Raw genomic sequence first — 22,042 nt, forward strand, 5'->3', positions numbered from 1 at the left:
CGTGCAGTTAAAGTAACCTTATATTTTCATAAATATAAGGTTATCTTTATTTTTGCTTACATATAAAAAAATAATGGGAAAGGGGGGGGGGTGTTATTGGTGCTCGATTGCTGCAGCCTGCCATGGCTGACTGGAGCATCGAGGCACCGAACTGACGGCAATGAGGCAGGTAAGGGCCTTCCCTCTGTCCTTTCAGCTGATCAGGACACCTCGGTTTCACCACAGTGATCTTGATCAAATCCACTGAGCAGCCGGGATTGTTTATTTTAAATTTAGATGCAGGGATTCACTTTGATCATGGCCTCTAAAGGGTTAATGCTGTGCATCAACGAAATCAGTGATGTCTGGCACTAGCTACGGGTTTCGGAGGCTGATAGCATGGGCGGAGCTTAGTGATGTTACAGCTACTGTTTGCTAGCAGCAGAACCCCGCAGAGAACAGCCGACCATGCTCCAAGTCGGGCCCAGAGTGGAAGATACCGAAGAGGATTGCCAAAGAAACACAGCACGGAATGGGATCAGGTAAGTATGATTGTCATCAGTGTCACCTGCACTTCCTGTCTGTATCGACAAATTAGTGCCAAACCTATTAAACCAATTTCTGGCTTTGTATTCAATAATTGCAATTAAAAACTTGAATGTTTTTACATAACCTTAAAAAAAATTTACGTACAAATGTTGTTTTATAATTTTTTATATTTTTTTATTTTATTCTAGTACATTTTAAAATAATCTAAAAGAAAAACTTTACATTTATAATATGGTTTCTACAAAATAAAAACCATCATGTGAAATATCTACACAAATGTTACAATTATGTTAGTTGAAGACTCTAGAACTTACCCTGCTTAGAGACTGGTTTTGGACCGGAGTTGGAAAGATATTTTTAAAGGGGTACTCCGGTGGAAAACATTTTTTTTTTTTAAATCAACTGGTGCCAGAAAGTTAAACAGATTTGTAAATTACTTCTATTTAAAAAATCTTTACCCTTACAATACTTTTTAGCAGCTGTTTGCTACAGAGGAAATTCTTTTATTTTTTAATTTCTTTTTTGCCTTGTCCACAGTGCTCTCTGCTCACACATCTGTCTGTGTCGGGAACTGCCCAGAGCAGCATATGTTTGCAATGGGGATTTTCTCCTGCTCTGAAAAGTTCCTGATACGGGCATCAGGTGTCAGCAGAGAGCACTGTGGACAAGACAAAAAAGGATACAGCTGCTAAAAAGTACTGGAAGGGTAAATATTTTTTAATAGAAGTCATTTACAAATCTGTTTAACTTTCTGGCACCAGTTGATTAAAAAAAAATGTTTTCCACCAGAGTACCCATTTAAGGGGTGCATTTTATTAACCCCTTAAGGACACAGGGCGTATCCATACGCCCCCGTTTCCAAGTCCTTAAGGACACATGGCGTATGGATACGCCCTGCGCATTTCCAGCCCCAGCCACTAGCTGGAGGGGAGCCGGTGCCGGATGCCTGCTGAAATCGTTCAGCAGGCATTCCGGCATATCACCCAGGGGGGTCATTATGTCCCCCCATGTCGGCGATGGCCGCAGATCGCTGGACAATTCAGTCTCTGACGGCCCCGAACAGCCATAGCCAGCAGGGCGCCTGCTGCGGGTGTCACTCCCGCAACCCGCTCCGCCCCTCTTCCGGAGGACGTGAGCAGCTGCGGGAAGAAGACCCCGGGAGCTGGGGACCCCGATCCCCGACGTCCCTGTTGGGATCAGGGCCCCAGGAGCGACGGCGGCGACGAGGGACTGACCTGCGTGGCGGCGTGGAGCAGCAGTTGGAGGTGAGTGACAGCCTCCTGCTGTTGCTTAGCAACAGCTCCAAACATGCAAAAAGGGCATGCTGGGAGCTGTAGTTATGGAACAGCAGGAGGCAGACCACCACAACTCCCAGCATTCCCTTATGGGCATGCTGGGACTTATAGTTTTGCAACAGCTGTAGGCACATTTTTCTATGGAAAAGTGTACCTTCAGCTTTTGTATAACTACAATTCCCAGCTTGCACAATCAGCTAAAGTGCATGCTGGGAATTGTAGTGGTGCATCTGCTTGTTGCATAACTACAGCTCCCAGCATGCCCGTTGGCTGTTGGTGACTGCTGAGAGTTGTAGTTTTGCAACAGCTGGAGGCACACTGGTTGTGAAACACTGAATTAAGTAGCAAACCAGTGTGTCTCCAGCTGTTGCATAAATACAACCCCCAGCCAAAGTAGTATGCCTCCAGCTGTTGCATAACTACAAGTCCCAGCATGCCCTTCCGCTGTCCGTACATGCTGGGGGTTGTAGCTTTTGCAACAGCTGAAGGCACACTGGTTGCAAAACAATAAGTTTGTTAGCAAACTCTGTGTTTCACAACCAGTGTGCCTCCAGCTGTTGCAAAACTACAACTCCCAGCATGCACTGATAGACCGTACATGCTGGGAGTTGTAGTTTTGCAACAGCTGGAGGTATTCCCCCCCCCCCCAATGTAAAAGTACAGGGTACACTCACATGGGCGGAGGTTTACAGTAAGTATCCGGCTGCAAGTTTGAGCTGCGGCAAATTTTCTGCCGCAGCTCAAACTGCCAGCGAGAAACTACTGTGAACCCCCGCCCGTGCGACTGTACCCTAAAAACAATACACTAACACAAAATAAAATAAAAAGTAAAAAACACTACATATACACATACCCCTACACAGCCCCCCTCCCCTCCCCAATAAAAATGACCAACGTCTGGTACGCCACTGTTTCCAAAACGGAGCCTCCAGCTGTTGCAAAACAACTACTCCCAGTATTGCCAGATAGCCACTGACTGTCCAGGCATGCTGGGAGTTTTACCACAGCTGGAGGCACCCTGTTTGGGAATCACTGGTGTAGAATACCCCTATGTCCACCCCTATGCAAATCCCTAATTTAGGCCTCAAATGCGCATGGCGCTCTCACTTTGGAGCCCTGTCGTATTTCAAGGCAACAGTTTAGGGTCTCATATGGGGTATCGCCGTACTCGGGAGAAATTGTGTTACAAATTTTGGGGGGTATTTTCTGCTATAACCCTTTCTCAAAATGTAAAATTTTTGAGAAACCAAGCATTTAAAGTAAAATTTTTTTTTTTTTTTTACATATGCAAAAGTCTTAAATCACCTGTGGGGTATTAAGGTTCACATTACCCCTTGTTACATTCCCCGAGGGGTCTAGTTTCCAAAATGGTATGCCATGTGGTTTTTTTTTTTTGCTGTTCTGGCACCATAGGGGCTTCCTAAATGCGGCATGCCCCCAGAGCAAAATTTGCTTTCAAAAAGCCAAATGTGACTCCTTCTATTCTGAGACCTGTAGTGCACCAGCAGAGCACTTTTCACCCCCAGATGGGGTGTTTTCTGAATCGGGAGAAATTGGGCTTCAAATTTTGGGGGGTATTTTCTGATATTACCCTTTTTAAAAATGTAACATTTTTGGGAAACCAAGCATTTTTTTTTTTTACATATACAAAAGTCGTGAATTACCTGTGGGGTATTAAGGTTCACTTTACCCCTTGTTATGTTCCCCGAGGGGTCTAGTTTCCAAAATGGTATGCCATGTGTTTTTTTTTTTTTTTGCTGTTCTGGCACCATAGGGGCTTCCTAAAGGTGACATGCCCCCCAAAAACCATTTGTCGCTCCTTCCCTTCTGAGCCCTCTACTGCGCCCGCCGAACACTTTACATGGACATATGAGGTATGTCCTTACTCGAGAGAAATTGGGTAATGTTCTCCTTTTTACCCCTTGCAAAAATTCTAAAATTGGGTCTACAAGAACATGCGAGTGTAAAAAATGAAGATTTTGAATCTTCTTCACTTTGCTGCTATTCCTGTGAAACACCTAAAGGGTTAAAACACTTACTGAATGTCATTTTGAATACTTTGGGGGGTGCAGTTTTTATAATGGGGTCATTTGTGGGGTATTTCTGATATGAAGACCCTTCAATTCCACTTCAAAACTGAACTGGTCCCTGAAAAATAGTGAGTTTGAAAATTTTGTGAAAAATGTCAAAATTGCTGCTGAACGTTGAAACCCTCTGGTGTCTTCCAAAAGTAAAAACTCATAAATTTTATGATGCAAACAGACATATTGTATATGTGAACCAAAAAAAAATTATTTTGAATATTCATTTTCCTTACAAGCAGAGAGCTTCAAAGTTAGAAAAATGCAAAATTTTCATTTTTTTGATCAAATTTGGGGATTTTTCACCAAGGAAGGATGCAAGTTACCACAAAATTTTACCACTATTTTAAAGTAGAATATGTCACGAAAAGTGATAAGTAAAAGCATTCCAGAGTTATTAATGTTTAAAGTGACAGTGGTCAGATGTTCAAAAAATGCTCTGGTCCTTAAGGTGAAAAAGAGCTCAGTCCTTAAGGGGTTAAGGTTCATCTTGTATATGGATTTGTATTAGACATTTTGAAGTTCCACAAAAAAAGCCTATAAAAAAAGAAAAAAAATGCCACTTTGCATATACATAAATATACATAAATAAAGTGAGAAGGTGAAGGGCATTGTGGTTGAAAAATTTATTAATTGTAGAAGGTGCACCACAACAACCGGGAGCAGAGACTGTATACCCCAGTTTTGTGGTCCACCAAGGGATGCTGTACTGGATAAACCAGGTACGGGGTGGGAGTGTGGAACAATTGGTGGTGCATAAAGCATATCAGAGGCTTGTGTTAGGATTAGCCCACCAACATGTTCTGGGGGGGGGGGGGGAACCTGGTCCAGCAGAAGACAAAGGACTGAATTTTGCAGCGTTTTTACTGGCCCGGCGTGTATAAGGAGGTTGAAAGGTATTGTGACTCTTGCCCAGCAGCCACATTACTATTGTTCCCTGGTCCCCCTCCCGATTATCAAGGTCCCATTTGAATGGATCGCTACGGACCTTGTAGGCCCGTTGCCGAAATCCGCTAGGGGGCACCAACACATCCTGGTAGTCCTGGACTATGTGACTCGGTATCCCGAAGCATTACCTCTGCGACATACCACGGCTAAATTCATAGTTAAGGAGCTAATGGAGATGTTTTCCTGAGTGGGCTTACCAAAAGAGGTGTTGACTGACCAGGGCACCCCATTTATGTCAAAGGTAATGAAGGAGCTCAGTAAATTACTGCAGTAAAACAGCTAACGACCACCGTGTACCACCCACAGAAGGTAGAAAGGTTTAATCAAACATTAAAAAAATATGTTAAAGCGGGTGGTGGCTTGAGATGGAAAGAATTGGGATATTTTGCTGCCCTATCTCATGTTCGCAGTGCGAGAAGTTCCCCAGGCCTCTACTGGGTTCTCGCCCTTTGAACTGCTGCACAACAGACATTCGAATGGTCTGTTAGACATAGCCAAAGAAGTGTTGGAACAAGAGCAGATGGAAACAGTTTTGCCCTTAGAGAACATATGGAGGCAGCTCAGCGAGCCCAGCATAGAGTCTATAATCGCCAGGCTCTGGTACAGAATTTTAACCTGGAAGAACGGGTTCTGGTTCTGGTACCAACGATCGACAGTAGGTTTTTGGCTAGGTGGCAAGGTCCTTACGAAGTGACCGAAAAGGTAGGGGAGGTGATGTACAGGGTACACCAGCCCGGGCGGAGGAAGCAAGAACAAGTGTACCATGTACACTTGTTGAAACCTTGGAAAGATAGGTAGACTAGTGTGGATGACAGCCCCTGGACAGTTTTGTTTGGGGTGGAGTTTCCTGTCCCTCAGTCTGGTGCGAGGGATGCAGTTGCCACAGTGAAAATTGCTGACAGCCTTTCCTCTGCACAGACTCAGGAGGCAGGGGAGTTCATCAGTAGGAACACCGATATGTTCTCAGACCTTCCTGGACGTACTTCTGTCATCCTCCATGACATTGTCACTGAACCTCAGGTAAAAATACGGTTGAAACCATACCGGGTACCTGAGTTGCGGCGACAAGCCATCTCGGAAGAAGTACAACAGATGTTAAAATGTGATGTAATCGAGGAGTCGAAGAGTGAGTGGGCCAATCCTTAACCCCTTAAGGACCCAGCCAATTTTCACTGTAGGACCCGGCCATTTTTTGAACATCTGACCACTTTCACTTTAAGCCTTAATAACTCTGGGATGCTTTTACCTTTCATTCTGTTTCCGAGATTGTTTTTTCGTGACATATTCTACTTTATGTTAGTGGTAAAATTTTGTCGATACTTGCACCGTTTCTTGGTGAACAATTCCAAAATTTGATGAAAATTTTTTAAATGTGGCATTTTTTAACTTTGAAGCTCTCTGCTTATAAGAAAAATGAATATTCCAAATAAATTATATATTGATTCACATATACAACATGTCTACTTTATGATTGCATCATAAAGTTGACATGTTTTTACTTTTCAAAACCGAAACACCAGGGAGTCAGGAGTTTGTCTGGCGCAGAGAGGAACCATCAGGCAGCCAAGTAAAATCAATGGATTTATTAGATGCAACGCGTTTCGCTGCGCATGCGCAGCTTCATCAGGCATGACAAGAGAAGGCTGGTAACAGATATATATACCTCCAGGAATTAACAATTAGAGTACTTTTTGAAAGAGTTGTTACATAAAATTACAAATCCACATATGAATGTGAAAATGTATGGAAAATATATAAATAGATATAAATAAATATAAATAGACAAAGGTCGCAAAAATAATACTGAAACAATAATGTAAAAACACAATGGAATCATATAAACATATATATATATATATAATACAATTATTGCATGTGGTGTGAATATACCACCACAAGGAACTCAAGCAATCACACCGCCTAGTCACCGGTGCGGCATTCAACAACGCAAGTTGGATATTATTTTAATATATATAATATAAGAGACCTATAAGGTGCTATATATGTTAGTTCAAAAAAGTAAAAAATTGATTTGTATATCACTGCATTATTAAATGAAAAATAAATAAACAGTGCGATAAAACAAATCGCAACTGACCAGAGGGTGATGTATGAACTAGAATAACTAGTGCGGTATTGAATACAGCACCCGGCGAAAACGTAGGGTGTGAATATTCGTAAAGATCCAAATTTACAAACCTTATAAAAATAAATAAAAAATGCTGTATGCAGAAAGGAAAACAAAAAGCAGAACATGGATAATAAAACATAAAGAATAATAGATACCCAATGGGGCGCTCCAGGGTGAACAGCACCGAAGGAACAACGAAAAAAACAATCAAGATATAATATTTTGGAGATTAATACATTGGAAGAAATGGAAAGTTTTTAAACCCTAATTTATCAGATTATTTAACTGTATCGATACATTCATTAAAACCTTGAGGGTGCAAAGTGTGTAGTTTGTGGATCCAGAAGGATTCACGATTATTTAATCTTTGTATTCTGTTAGGTAAATGAATGGGGATAGTTTCTAAAATAATTAATTTTAAAGTTTCAGTATTTTTTTGATGGTGAAGAGTGAAATGTCGGGACAAACTATGCAACAAAAAACCATGTTTTATGTTCCATCTGTGCTTGTTCATCCTGGAGCGCACTGTTTGTGTGGTGCGGCCAACGTATTGGCGGTCGCAACCACAGGTTAATAGATAAATAGCAAAAGTAGTGTCGCAATTTAGTGAATCTTTTATTTTAAATATTTGATGTGTGAAAGAGGAAGAAAAAGTATCAGTTTGGATGATCCATTCGCAACAAAGGCAGCAACTTTTTTTTACAAGGGAAACAATACGGTTTAATGGAACAGGTGTTCTGTGGTGTACAATGTTCGGAAAAGCCCTCAGAATCCTATCAGATCTTGAATATTATACCCCGCTTTCCAATGACCCTTCTCCTCATATTTTTTCACAATATTGTGTGCTTATAGGTGGAGCTGTAGAAAATCAATTTTTGGATAAGAGGGAGCACACATTTCTCAATATTAAAAATTATAATCTACCTATTTTTTATTATTTACCCAAATTACATAAATGTTTAACCAATCCCCCTGGTAGACCTATTATTTCTGATATTGGTTCAATTACCGCAAACCTTTCTCATTTTATAGATTTATTTCTCCAACCTTTTGTTTTACATTTACCATCCTATTTGAGAGATTCAGCTCAGCTCATTTCTGAACTACATGCCCTATCCTTACCCCCCCATTATAGTTTTCTTACCCTGGATGTGTGCTCCCTCTATTCTAACATCTCCACCGATTTAGGTGTTCCTGCAATTAAACATTTTTTACAAGAGGATCCCTCACTAAACCCCAGTCAGTCAGAATTTTTACTGGAGTCCATTAGATTTATTCTTCTTAATAATGTTTTTGAATTCAATCATACCATTTACCAGCAGAACAGGGGCTGTGCCATGGGGACTCGATTCGCCCCCAGTTACGCAAATCTGTTCATGGGGCGATTCGAGTCCTTAGTTATGGCACAGTCCCTATATTTTAAGTTTGTTTTTTTCTTTCGTCGTTATATTGACGACCTCTTCTTAATCTGGGTAGGCACCAGACATGAAGCTGACCTCTTTGTACATGAGCTGAATACTAATACATGGGGCATAAAATTTACTATGCATTATGCAGAAAACTCCATTCAATTTTTAGACCTTGACATCCATAAAACAGGCGATGGCACTATTTCCACGAAGACTTTTTTCAAATCTGTAGATATTAACAGTTTTTTACAGTTCGACAGTGCACATTATCCAAGCTGGCTAAGAGGGGTGCCATTCGGACAGTATTTACGAATTCGTAGAAATTGTACTTCTGATTCAGATTTTATTTCTCAAGCTGAGGTTTTAAAACAACGCTTCATACAGAAGGGCTATCCTAAATCGCTCTTAACTAAGGCATACATGAAGGTGAAGGATAAAAAACAATCTGATCTGGTTACACCTATTTCCAAAAAATCTAGTTCCAATCAACCTCACAATCCCTTTAGATATAACTTTGTTACGAACTTCAATATTGAGGCATCTAATATCAGAAAAATACTAACTAAAAACTGGCCCATTATTCAAAATGATAAAATTCTAAACCAAATAATTCCCCCGGTTCCTAATGTCACTTACAGACTTTCCAAAAATCTTAGCAATTTATTAGCCCCCAGTAGATTTTCCGAACATTGTACACCACAGAACACCTGTTCCATTAAACCGTATTGTTTCCCTTGTAAAAAAAAGTCGCTGCCTTTGTTGCGAATGGATCATCCAAACTGATACTTTTTCTTCCTCTTTCACACATCAAATATTTAAAATAAAAGATTCACTAAATTGCGACACTACTTTTGCTATTTATCTATTAACCTGTGGTTGCGACCGCCAATACGTTGGCCGCACCACACAAACAGTGCGCTCCAGGATGAACAAGCACAGATGGAACATAAAACATGGTTTTTTGTTGCATAGTTTGTCCCGACACTTCACTCTTCACCATCAAAAAAATACTGAAACTTTAAAATTAATTATTTTAGAAACTATCACCATTCATTTACCTAACAGAATACAAAGATTAAATAATCGTGAATCCTTCTGGATCCACAAACTACACACTTTGCACCCTCAAGGTTTTAATGAATGTATCGATACAGTTAAATAATCTGATAAATTAGGGTTTAAAAACTTTCCATTTCTTCCAATGTATTAATCTCCAAAATATTATATCTTGATTGTTTTTTTCGTTGTTCCTTCGGTGCTGTTCACCCTGGAGCGCCCCATTGGGTATCTATTATTCTTTATGTTTTATTATCCATGTTCTGCTTTTTGTTTTCCTTTCTGCATACAGCATTTTTTATTTATTTTTATAAGGTTTGTAAATTTGGATCTTTACGAATATTCACACCCTACGTTTTCGCCGGGTGCTGTATTCAATACCGCACTAGTTATTCTAGTTCATACATCACCCTCTGGTTAGTTGCGATTTGTTTTATCGCACTGTTTATTTATTTTTCATTTAATAATGCAGTGATATACAAATACATTTTTTACTTTTTTGAACTAACATATATAGCACCTTATAGGTCTCTTATATTATATATATTAAAATAATATCCAACTTGCGTTGTTGAATGCCGCACCAGTGACTAGGCGGTGTGATTGCTTGAGTTCCTTGTGGCGGTATATTCACACCACATGCGATAATTGTATTATATATATATATATATATATATATATATATATATATGTTTATATGATTCCATTGTGTTTTTACATTATTGTTTCAGTATTATTTTTGCGACCTTTGTCTATTTATATTTATTTATATCTATTTATATATTTTCCATACATTTTCACATTCATATGTGGATTTGTAATTTTATGTAACAATTCTTTCAAAAAGTACTCTAATGGTTAATTCCTGGAGGTATATATATCTGTTACCAGCCTTCTCTTGTCACGCATGATGAAGCTGCGCATGCGCAGCAAAACGCGTTGCATCTAATAAATCCATTGATTTTACTTGGCTGCCTGATGGTTCCTCTCTGCGCCAGACAAACTCCTGACTCCCTGGTCTTTCGGTTTTGATTTTACTCTTACCCAGGAGGGCTGCAGTGGACCTTCTTCTTTACTTCTTCTGCACTTTACCTTGTTGTGTGTGGGCGCACAACCAACTTTGGTAAGCGGCTTGGGAATTACCGTCCCCTACCCCCACCAACAAGATCTACTGATCCCGCACATGAGGCGCCTTCCTCCCTCTCTCTATGTTTTTACTTTTGGAAGACATCAGAGGGCTTCAAAGTATGGCAGCAATTTTTCAATTTTTCACAAAATTTTCAAAATCGAAAATTTTCAGGGACCAGTTCTGTTTTGAAGTGGATTTGAAGGGCCTTTATATTAGAAATGCCCCACAAAAGATCCCATTATAAAAACTGCACCCCTCAAAGTATTCAAAATGACATTCAAAAGGTTTGTTAACCCTTTAGGTGTTTCATAGGAATAGCAGCAAATTGAGGGAGAAAAATCAAAATCTTAATTTTTTACACTCGCATGTTCTTGTAGACCCATTTTTTTAATTTTTACAAGGGGTAAAAGGAGAGAAATCTTCCTAAAATGTGGAACCCAATTTCTCTTGAGTAAGGAAATACCTCTTATGTGTATGTCAAGTGTTCGGCGGGTGCACTAGAGGTCTCAGAAGGGAAGGAGCGACAGAGGGATTTTGGAGAGTGAGTTTTTCTGAAATGTTTTTTGGGGGCATGTTGCATTTAGGAAGCCCCTATTGTGTCAGGACAGCAAAAAAAAAAAAAACAACATGGCATACTATTTTGTGAACTACACCCCTCAAGGAACGTAACAAGGGGTACAGTGAGCCTTAACACCCCACAGGTGTTTAACAACTTTTCGTTAAAGTTGGATGTGTAAATTATTTTTTATTTTTTACCACTAAAATGCTAGTTTCCCCCAAAATTTTACATTTTTACAAGGGGTAATAGGAGAATATGCTCCCCAAAATTTGTAACCCCATCTCTTCTGAGTATGGAAACACCACATATGTGGATGTCAAGTGCTCTGTTGGCGCACTACAATGCTCAGAAGAGAAGTAGTCATATTTGGCTTTTGCAAATCTAATTTTGCTGAAATGGTTTTGGGGGGGCATGTTCCATTTAGGAAGCCCCTATGGTGCCAGGACAGCAAAAAAAAAAAACACATGGCATGCTATTTTGGAAACTTCACCCCTCAAGGAATGTAACAAGGGGTACAGTGAGCCTTAACACCCCACAGGTGTTTCACGACTTTTCGTTAAAGTTGGATGTGTAAATGATTTTTTTTTCACTAAAATGCTAGTTTCCCCCAAAATTTTACATTTTAACAAGGGGTAATAGGAGAAAATGCCCACCAAAATTTGTAACCCCATATCTTCTGAGTATGGAAACATCACATATGTGGATGTCAAGCTCTCTGTTGGCGCACTACAATGCTCAGAAGAGAAGGAGTCATATTTGGCTTTTGCAAATCTAATTTTGCTGAAATGGTTTTGGGGGGGCATGTCCCATTTAGGAAGCCCCTATGGTGCCAGGACAGCAAAAAAAAAAACACATGGCATACTATTTTGGAAACTACACCCCTCAAGGAACGTAACAAGGGGTCCAGTGAGCCTTAACACCCCACAGGTGTTTCACGACTTTTCGTTAAAGTTGGATGTGTAAATGATTCATTTTTTTTACTAAAATGCTAGTTTCCCCCCAAATTTTACATTTTTACAAGGGGTAATAGGAGAAAATGCCCACCAAAATTTGTAACCCCATCTCTTCTGAGTATGGAAACACCACATATGTGGATGTCAAGTGCTCTGTTGGTGCACTACAATGCTCAGAAGAGAAGGAGTCATATTTGGCTTTTGAAAATCTAATTTTGCTGAAATGGTTTTGGGGGGGCATGTCCCATTTAGGAAGCCCCTATGGTGCCAGGACAGCAAAAAAAAACCACATGGCATACTATTTTGGAAACTACACCCCTCAAGGAACGTAACAAGGGGTACAGTGAGCCTTAACACCCCACAGGTGTTTGACGACTTTGGATGTGTAAATGAATTTTTTTTTTTTAACTAAAATGCTGTTTTTCCTAAAATTTTACATTTTTACAAGGTGTAATAGGAGAAAATGTCCCCCAAAATGTGTAACCCCATCTCTTCTGAGTATGGAAGTACCCCATGTGTGGATGTCAAGGGCTCTGCTGGCGCACTACAATGCTCAGAAGAGGAGTCACATTTTTCTGAAATGGGGGGGCATGTCACATTTAGTGCCAGAACGGCAAAAAAAAAAAATTTGTAAATACATTTCTTTGGAGTAAGGACATACCTCATATCTGAGCGTATTTCGGCTCTGCTCACTGGTCACTGAGGAACAGGAGGGCAGTCAGGGGCCTGGAGCTTCTAGACAGCTGCCTATGGAGCCAGAACAGTGGGACCCTCCCTCAAGGGGCATTATATGGGGTACACTAATAACTAACAAGGGGTACAGTGGGACATAAAATTATAAAACAGGTAATGTTCCCAGATTGATGACCCAGAGCATAGCCAAAACAAAAAAAAAATGCCCACCCCAAACCCTATGCTCTGAATCATCATTCTGGGAATGTGACGTGTGTGGCCGTCCCTAACCTGTGGCCTCAAATGTGCACCCGCTCAGGTGGAGAGAGAGCGCTGTGCATTTGAGGCAACATAAAAAGTCCCCGATGATAGTGACTCAGTGACCCATGACCCATTTTTGGAAAAAATACCCCCAGAGGTCTTATCCATTTTTTTTTTTTTTTTTTTATGAAATAGTTTTTTGGGGCAATTTTGTGGTTTTATGGGGTTAAAATTTGGAATGTACTCTGGACTTGGTACATTGGGGTCAAATTATGGAAAATTTAAATGAAGAGGGAAAATTTAGTACTCCATGGAAGTGTGATACTCCCTGAAGCAATCCTTAATGCAGAGGCCCGGATGGTCGGGGCAAGTGTCACATTGAGTGGTGGTATCCTTCCGTATCCCCTCCTGTTATACACTCTGCATTTTTTTCTGGGATCGTCCTTTCTTTCCAGTGTGGGGGACCTCACCTGGAAAGTGTTGGCCTGGGACGATCCTGGCACCTATAACTCCAGTTTTTTGGGAAGTCCGGCCTGCTCTTTCCCAGTCAGCAAAGATCAGGACCTTTAGGACTTCCTCTTGGAACTGGAGGTATGTCCCTGTGTTGCCAGCGTTCCGATACAGTACAAAAGAGTTGTACATGGCAACCTGTACCATGTAGACCGCAACTTTTTTGTACCATACACGTGTTTTCCGCATGGCCATGTATGGCTTGAGGACTTGATCTGAGAGATCAACTCCCCCCATATACTGATTGTAGTCCAGAATACAATCAGGCTTGAGGACCGTTGTTGTGGTACCTCGCACAGGGACAGGTGAGCTGCCGTTACCATGAATAGTGGTCAGCATAAGGACATCCCTCTTATCCTTATACTTGACCAGCAACAGGTTTTCATAGGTAAGGGCACGGGACTCACCCTTGGGAATAGGTGTCTGGATCAAATTTAGAGGGAGGCCTCTCTCGTTTCTCTGCACGGTCCCACAAGCGGACGTGGATCTGGCGGCAAGGGATGTGAAGAGAAGGATGCTGGTATAAAAGTTGTCCACGTACACGTGGTAACCCTTATTCAGCAATGGGTACATAAGATCCCAAACGATTTTCCCGCTAACACCCAGAGTGGTGGAACAATCTGGGGGTTCAATACGGGAATCTCGTCCGTCATACACTCTAAACTTGAGAGTGTACCCGGAGGTACTCTCACAAAGTTTATAGAGCTTCACGCCATACCGCGCCCGCTTCGAGGGAATATACTGGCGGAAGATGAGTCTTCCCTTAAAACTGATAAGAGACTCATCAACCGAGAGCTACCTAAGCGGTATGTAGGCCTCCAAAAATTTGGACCCAAAGTGAAGTGTAAAGCCGGTCATGGGCGGGATCACCTCATGGTGGAAATGCCTCATTATCTGCATAATGAAGGCATTTCCAAATAGCCTTTAACCGCTTACGTGTCATGGCCATACTGTACAGCGGGGTCTGGTAGAAGGTGTCCCCACTCCAGTACTGCCTGACACTGGGCTTTTTGACCAGGCCCATATGCAGCAAGAGGCCCCAAAATGTCCTCATTTCTGCTGCACTGACGGCGTACCATTCATTGGACCTGGCCAGAAAATAATCTGGGTGGTGGGCGATGAACTGCCTGGCGTACAGATTCGTCTGCTCCACCATTAGATTGACCAGGCTGTCACTGAAAAAAATAACTGAAATAGTAAAATTCAGTGAACCCAGCCGTGTCCATCCGGATTCCGGAGTCGCCAACAAACTCCGGAACCCGTGGCTGATAACCCTCTGGGAGTCTCCAGACAGGTTCACCGGAAGGGAGCTCCGGTAAATTCGCCTGGGGGGTCGGACTCCTAGTACGAGCGGCATCACCACTCGCACTAGTGCCAGCCACTGGGGCACTTTCATGGGCGGTGCGTGGCCTCGCCTGGCGGCGTCACCGCCGCCTTCTGGGGGGCTCATCATCACTACTAGATGATGAGGAGGACAAGGAACACAGGAATGTTGGATCTTCCTCGTCCTCACTGGCAGATTCGGATTCGGAGGCAAGAAAAGCGTATGCCTCCGCCGCCGAAAATGCCCAGCGAGCCATCGCCTTTTATCTACAGTGGAGGGGGGGGGGTGTAGTAAGTGCTTGGTGTAACTATGTATAACGGTGTGTGATTAGTAATCACACACCGTTATGTGAGCAAAAAAAAAAAAAACGGCTGCGGCCAAAAAAAAGGGGGGGGGGCAGATCGCAGTGCCCTGAACCCCTAATAGGGCCCGGGTCACGCTAAAAAAAGATGAGGCGTACTCTCGAGCCCTATTAGGGGGTCAGGGGGGGGGATTTTTTTTTTTTTTACTTTTTTTTTTTTACTTTATTACATGGATTTCCCTACTTTTCCCTCTGGTTGATTGTGTCCCTGATCTAGGGAATCTTCGGGTCTCCTGACGCGATCTGATGGGGGGCAGAGGGGGGGTCCCTGGCTCCTCTTGCAGCTCTGACCGCTGACTGAACCCAGCTAACGGTCAGCGCTGCAGAGGATGCCGTTTAACCCCTCCCCTGCCGGCTGCTATTGGCAACCAATAGCAGCTCTCCTGGGGGGGTGGCGAAATCGCCACCTCCCCATAGATACAGTAGGTGATAGGGGGTGTATTCTACACCCCCCGATCACCTTGTATCTCCGGGTCATCGGGTCACACGTGACCCGTAAGACCCGGAATTGCGCAAATCGCAAGTGCGATTTCACTTGCGATTTGCGCCGATCACCGACATGGGATGGTCTGATGACCCCCCTTGGCATTTGCGCGGGGTGCCTGCTGATTGATATCAGCAGTCACCCCAGTCCGATCCCTGCCCGGCAGGGACCGGAATTCCCACGGGCGTACCTGTACGCCCTGGGTCCTTAAGACCCAGGTACAGAAGGCGTATGCATACGCCCAAGGTCCTGTACGGGTTAATACCCAAGCCAGACAGTACGTTGCGGTTCTGTAATGATTTCCGCAAACTTAATGAGGTTTCCAAGTTTGATGCATATCCCATGCCCCGAGTTAATGAGTTTATTGAGAAGCTAGGACAGGCTCAGTATTTTTCTGTTTTGGACCTCACAAAAGGGTACCTTGATGGAGGCTGCCAAAGAGAAAACAGCCTTTGTCACACCAGAAGGTTTATTCCAGTACAAGGTGTTAGCCTTTGGTCTACATGGTGCTCCCGATACGTTTTGTACTCCGGCCACATCGTCGGTATGCCTCAGCCTATCTGGACGAGATCATCATTCACAGTACAGACTGGGAAAGTCACCTTCATAAAGTGCAGGCAGTGGTAGACTCCCTTAGGAAGACTGGGTTAACTGCTAACCTCAAAAAATGTGCCATAGGGTTAGAAGAGCCAAAATACCTGGGGTATGTCATTGAGTGTGGAGTTGTCAAACCCCAGGTAAACAAAATAGAGGCCATTCGGAAGTGGCCACGACCTGTCACTACCCGACAGGTGAAGTCATTTCTGGGAATGGTGGGTTACTATATGAGATTCCTCCCCCATTTTGCTACGGTGGCTGCACCCCTAACAGACCTCCTGAAAGGACGCAAGTCCATAATGGTGCGTTGGAACGAACAGGCAGAGCAGGTGTTTTCCACTTCGGCCTGTCGGCCCTATGTGGGTCTCCGGTGTTGGTGACACCCGACTTCAAAAGGGAATTTGTGGTACAGACCGATGCCTCTGAGGTAGGTCTCGGTGCTGTACTCTCACAGGAAGTCAACGGGGAACAGCATCCCGTAGTCTTTCTCAGCCGCAAACTGACCCTGGCCAAGACAGGTATAGTATAGTGGAGAGAGAGTGCCTGGCCATTAAGTGGTTATCTGTTGGGGAGGAAGTTTCGTCTCGTGACGGATCATTCCCCCCTGAAGTGGATGTGCCAATGCCAGGGTCACCAGGGTTTTTTTGTCTTTGCAGAATTCCAAGTTTGGGGTTGAACACAGGGCAGGTCGGTTGCTAGGCAACGCCGATGCCCTATCCCGAGTTCACTGTTGCACAAGTGCTCATTCCCTCAGGGTTGAACAAAGGGGGGGGGGGTATGTGAGAAGTTGAAAGGCATTGTGGTTAATGGTCTGTATGTGTCACCAAGGCTCCTGGCCTTGGTGAAGCAAGAGCCGATAATTTTACAGTGTCTGTGTTACAATGCAGACTGACACTGTTGCTGTAGTATGGCTGGAAAGCCAATCCGGGACGGCTCTTACTGCAAATGGTCAAGTGTTGGGTGGGGGCCATTCTCCACAATCAAGGCCGCCTTTTGTTGGCCTTAAAGGCAGGCTGTTCCACCAGATGAGGGGGATTTGCATGTTGCAGCACACACTGCCAGAGAGCTGAGTTTGGAGATCTTCCTTGTGGAGTGGGGAAGCTGGTGAGCAGAGTGCCTGGAGGCTTGGAAAAGACTTGCTTGATGCCACATGGCATGGACTCAGGTGTGAACAAACACCTAAGGAACGCAGGTGGACTTTTGTTACTTTTTCTTTGATCTACATTTAAGACTGTTTGCTGTTTGCCAAGTGTGAATAAAACAGTGAGCTTTGATTTGAAAAGTCCTGTTTCCGTGCCTCTATACTGCAACTGCACCTGTCAGCAAGAGGGAGTCATCACTGTATATATGTGTGTGTGTTTGTGTGTGTATGTGTGTGTATGTATGTATGTATGTAAATATATATATATATATATATATATACATAAAAAGGGGATGAGTATTTACCTCAGGGCGAGGCCACCACTCCTGGTGTAACGGAGCTTCAGAAGGCCATTAAGCACTCCGCGGGCATTCTGGGTAGGGGAATATGCAAAGCAGCTCATTACATCACCTTTTCAGGTAATGTTCCCTGGGATCAGCTTAGCTCCTGTTAAGGAATATAAAAAGCTTTTTATATTCCTTAACAGGAGCTAAGCTGATACCAGGGAACATTACCTGAAAAGGTATGTAATGAGCTGCTTTGCATATTCCCCTACCCAGAATGCCCGCGGAGTGCTTAATGGCCTTCTGAAGCTCCGTTACACCAGGAGTGGTGGCCTCCAGACACCTTTTCCCAAGGGTGAGTCCCGTGCCAGACACGGCTTAATGGCCTTCTGAAGCTCCGTTACACCAGGAGTGGTGATCCAGACACCTATTCCCAAGGGTGAGTCCCGTGCCCTTACCTATGAAAACCTGTTGCTGGTCAAGTATAAGGATAAGAGGGATGTCCTTATGCTGACCACTATTCATGGTAACGGCAGCTCACCTGTCCCTGTGCGAGGTACCACAACAACGGTCCTCAAGCCTGATTGTATTCTGGACTACAATCAGTATATGGGGGGAGTTGATCTCTCAGATCAAGTCCTCAAGCCATACATGGCCATGCCTAAAACACGTGTATGGTACAAAAAAGTTGCGGTCTACATGGTACAGGTTGCCATGTACATGTATATATATATATATATTGCCAGAAGAAGGGGTTGGGCCATTTTACTTTTTTCTCACTTCACATATGTTGTTTTAGATTACCTATTGTGCAACACAGAAGGTCATGGAAGACCTTTGCATGGCATTTTAACAATACTAATTTAGCCCTCGGATACTCCCTGCTGAGATGTGCACACAGCACTTATGGCTGAAGAGTACCTGTCATATCCCACTAAATCAGTACCTAATCATGTTTCTAGCACCTATATTTCTACCTTCTTTTTGTTGCTTACTTGGTTTGTCATCCTGTGCCCTTGAGCGGGTGTGTCCTCACTCCTCATGTCTTATCTTCCTCCCTGAGTCTGCTGTGGTGTGCTGGGTCTCTTCATCAAATCACAGCAGGCTGCTCTTTAACCCCATCCTCTCTGTTCTCATGCTGCAGTCTGATAGGACAGGAGTGAGCACAGAGGAGTTTTAGTCCCGCCCTCCCTTATTGGACTTTGTTCCAGCCTGTGCTTCAGCTTGGACAAAAAATATGCTGCAGCTGAACAGGATTATGTTCTGGATAGCATGGAGACCCAAAATGTTGTTTTTCATAAGCCATGATTAGTAGAAAAACAAAATAAAATGTTCTTATAAATTATAAATTGACATCCTCGTCTCAGCTGTATGAAGGGCCTTCTGTGCTCAGTGGAGTGCTGCAGCCTCTGCCTTGTTACATCTGTTCAGACTTGGACTTGACATACTAAAGGGAGGTCTTGATAGCTTCCTCTGAAGGGTTTTTGCTAGACATAACTTATCACGTCGATGTTGGCTGCTGATAGCAAGCATTAGAAACCAGGTGTACATGTACACCCTGTGTCATGACGGTGTTAACATTAGAGAAATTCTATTTTTGACAATGGGATTTTTTTTCTTCAAATTTGAAGTGATTATTTTTTTAAATCCTGTCGAGACTGCCAGCATAGAAAAAACCTGGACAAAACTCCAGCAGCTCCCACAGTGCTTCCAGTTGCTGCCCCTTCTTCCAGTGTGGTCCTCTTCCTGGTGCTGGGGACTAATACATCATACTGCTGCTTAGCCAATTACTGGCCAAGGGAGGTCTTTTTTTTTCTATGCCAGTGTAATAAAGAAAACTGTGTCCCTGAAGCAGAATGTGACCCTCTGCCCAAGAACATGGCAGCCAGGATAGGATTTTCCCTTTATTTAAATGTACCACATGGGTTTGTTATAGATGTTTTTTTATGTAAAGGCACATACATCTATGTGAAATTTATGTAAACATATGTATAGTATGTCTTTGAACTCCCCATCTTTCCTTGACAAGATCTGTGTGCACATGAATAAGGACATATTTTTCTGTTTCAATAACTTAGTACATCTTTCTTCAGGGAGTCAAGATAAATAACTGCACAAACAGTAAAGTAAAGGAATTTAATATTTTAGCTTTTAACACCACTGCGACTGGACAGATTGCATTGTTTATTGGTGTGTTGTTTATGTATTTGGTGACAGTCATTGGGAATGTGATCATTATCGCCCTTGTATGTTTGGTCTCCCAGCTGCACACTCCTATGTATTTCTTCCTTTGTAATCTCTCCAGTGCAGATATCGCCTTTGTGTCCGTAACTCTTCCGAAGTTACTTTCTATCATTGTAACCAAAGATCAAAGGATCTCATTCCAAGGCTGCATAACTCAGCTGTATTTTTTATTATTGTGCGGACAGGCGGATATGTTCATCCTGACATGTATGGCTTATGACCGGTATGTGGCAGTCTGTAAGCCTCTGCAGTACACAATGATCATGAGAAAAAAGGTGAGACTTACAATGGCTGTGGCTTCCTGGCTCATCGGTACCTTTAACGCTTTATTGCATGCCTTACTTGCCTCTTTTCTCTCTTTCTGCTCCTCCAATGAAATTGACCATTTTTTTTGTGATCTGAAGACACTAAACAAGCTCTCTGCCAGTGACTCCATGAGCCGAGATATTTTAATCTCTATCGAAAGTGCAATGATTGGATGCCTACCTTGTTCCTGCATTGTAGTATCCTATGTCTACATCATTTCTACCATACTGAAGATCAAATCCTCTAAGGGTCGTCGTAAAGCTTTCTCCAGCTGTACTTCCCACCTTACAACAGTAATATTATTCTATGGACCTATTATCTTCTTGTACATGAAACCACAGTCAACCCGTACTAGAGAAGACGACAAGCTGCTCTCCTTTATATATGTGGCTGTGGTTCCAATGTTAAACCCCTTGGTGTACAGTCTAAGAAATAAAGATGTATTGAATGCAATGGCAAAAGTAAAACTATACTTAAAGAGCATGTAACACAAAGGGGAACTGAAATGGGAGTATTCCTATACTAGTAATTGCCTTGTACCTATTGACTCACATTCTTGATGTATTGTTTTTAACCTCTTAAGGACCAAGGGCATACCTGTACGTCCTTAGTCTGCTCACGTTGTATAACGCAGGGCTACGGTGTGGCCCTGCTTCATAGCGGGTCGGGCCTGGCCTCTAACAACGGCCGGGACCCGTGGCTAATAGCGAGCAGCATTGATAGCAGTGCCCCACGCTATTAACCCTTAGATGTTGCATTCAAAGTTGACCGCCGCATCTAAAGTGAAAGTAAACTACCCCCGGCTAGATCAGCAGGCTGTTCGGGACAGCCGCAGAGAAATTGCAGTGTCCCAAAAAGCTGTAAGACAGCAGGAGGGTTCCCTTACCTACCTCTTGGTGTCCGATTGCCGAATGACTGCTCAGTGCCTGAGATCCAGGCATGAGCAGTCAAGTGGCAGAATCATCGATCAATGGTTTCCTATGAGAAACCTTTGATCAATGTAAAAGATCAGTGTGTGCAGTGTTATAGCCCCTTATAGGGACTATAAAATTGCAATAAAAAAGGTAAAAAGGAAATTAATAAAGATCATTTAACCCCTTCCCTAATAAACGTTTGAATCACCCCTCTTTTCAAAAAAAAACAAAAAACTGTGTAAATAAAAATAAACATATATGGTATCGCCGTGTGTGGAAATGTCCGAATTATAAAAATATTTCGTTAATTAAACCGCACGGTCAATAGGCGCAAGAAAATTCCAAAGTCCAAAATAGCGTATTTTTGGTCACTTTTTATATCATGAAAAAATTTATAAAAAGTGATCAATAAGTCCAATCATTACAAAAATGGTACCGCTAAAAACTTCAGATCACGGCGAAATAAATAAGCCCTAATACCGCCCAATATGTGGAAAAATAAAAAAGTTATAGGGGTCAGAAGATGACAATTTTAAACATATACATTTTCCTGCATGTAGTTATGATTTTTTTCAGAAGTACGACAAAATCAAACCTACATAAGTAGGGTATCATTTTAATTGTATGGCCCTACAGAATCTCACAATGATTTTTTTTTTCGTTTCGTCGTAGATTTTTGGGTAGAATGACTGATGTCATTACAAAATAGAATTGGTGGCGAAAAAAAGAAGCCATCATTTGGATTTTTAGGTGCAAAATTGAAAGAGTTATGATTTTTTAAACGTAAGGAGGAAAAAACTAGAATGCAAATACGGAAAAACCCCAGGTCCTTAAGGGGTTAATCACCTTTATTGA

At 42.5% G+C, this 22,042-nt stretch overlaps 1 protein-coding gene across 1 annotated transcript; it reads left to right on the forward strand.

Annotated features, from left to right (window-relative positions):
- The first annotated feature begins 395 nt into the window (after window positions 1–395).
- On the forward strand, window positions 396–20,761 carry LOC130367366 (olfactory receptor 1G1-like). Its single transcript, XM_056569781.1, has 2 exons — window positions 396–521; window positions 19,817–20,761. Exons 1-2 carry the CDS (start codon window positions 396–398, stop codon window positions 20,759–20,761), a joined length of 1,071 nt encoding a protein of 356 aa, XP_056425756.1.
- Window positions 20,762–22,042: the final 1,281 nt, after the last annotated feature.

This window comes from Hyla sarda, chromosome 4 (genome assembly GCF_029499605.1).
Source record: "Hyla sarda isolate aHylSar1 chromosome 4, aHylSar1.hap1, whole genome shotgun sequence".
Lineage (NCBI taxonomy): Eukaryota > Metazoa > Chordata > Amphibia > Anura > Hylidae > Hyla > Hyla sarda.

Coding starts and splice junctions, on each gene's coding strand:
- LOC130367366 (XM_056569781.1), top strand. CDS start 396: ATGTTACAGCTACTGTTTGCTAGCAGCAGAACCCCGCAGAGAACAGCC. Junction 522..19,816: donor ACAGCACGGAATGGGATCAG/GTAAGTATGATT, acceptor ATCTTTCTTCAG/GGAGTCAAGATAAATAACTG.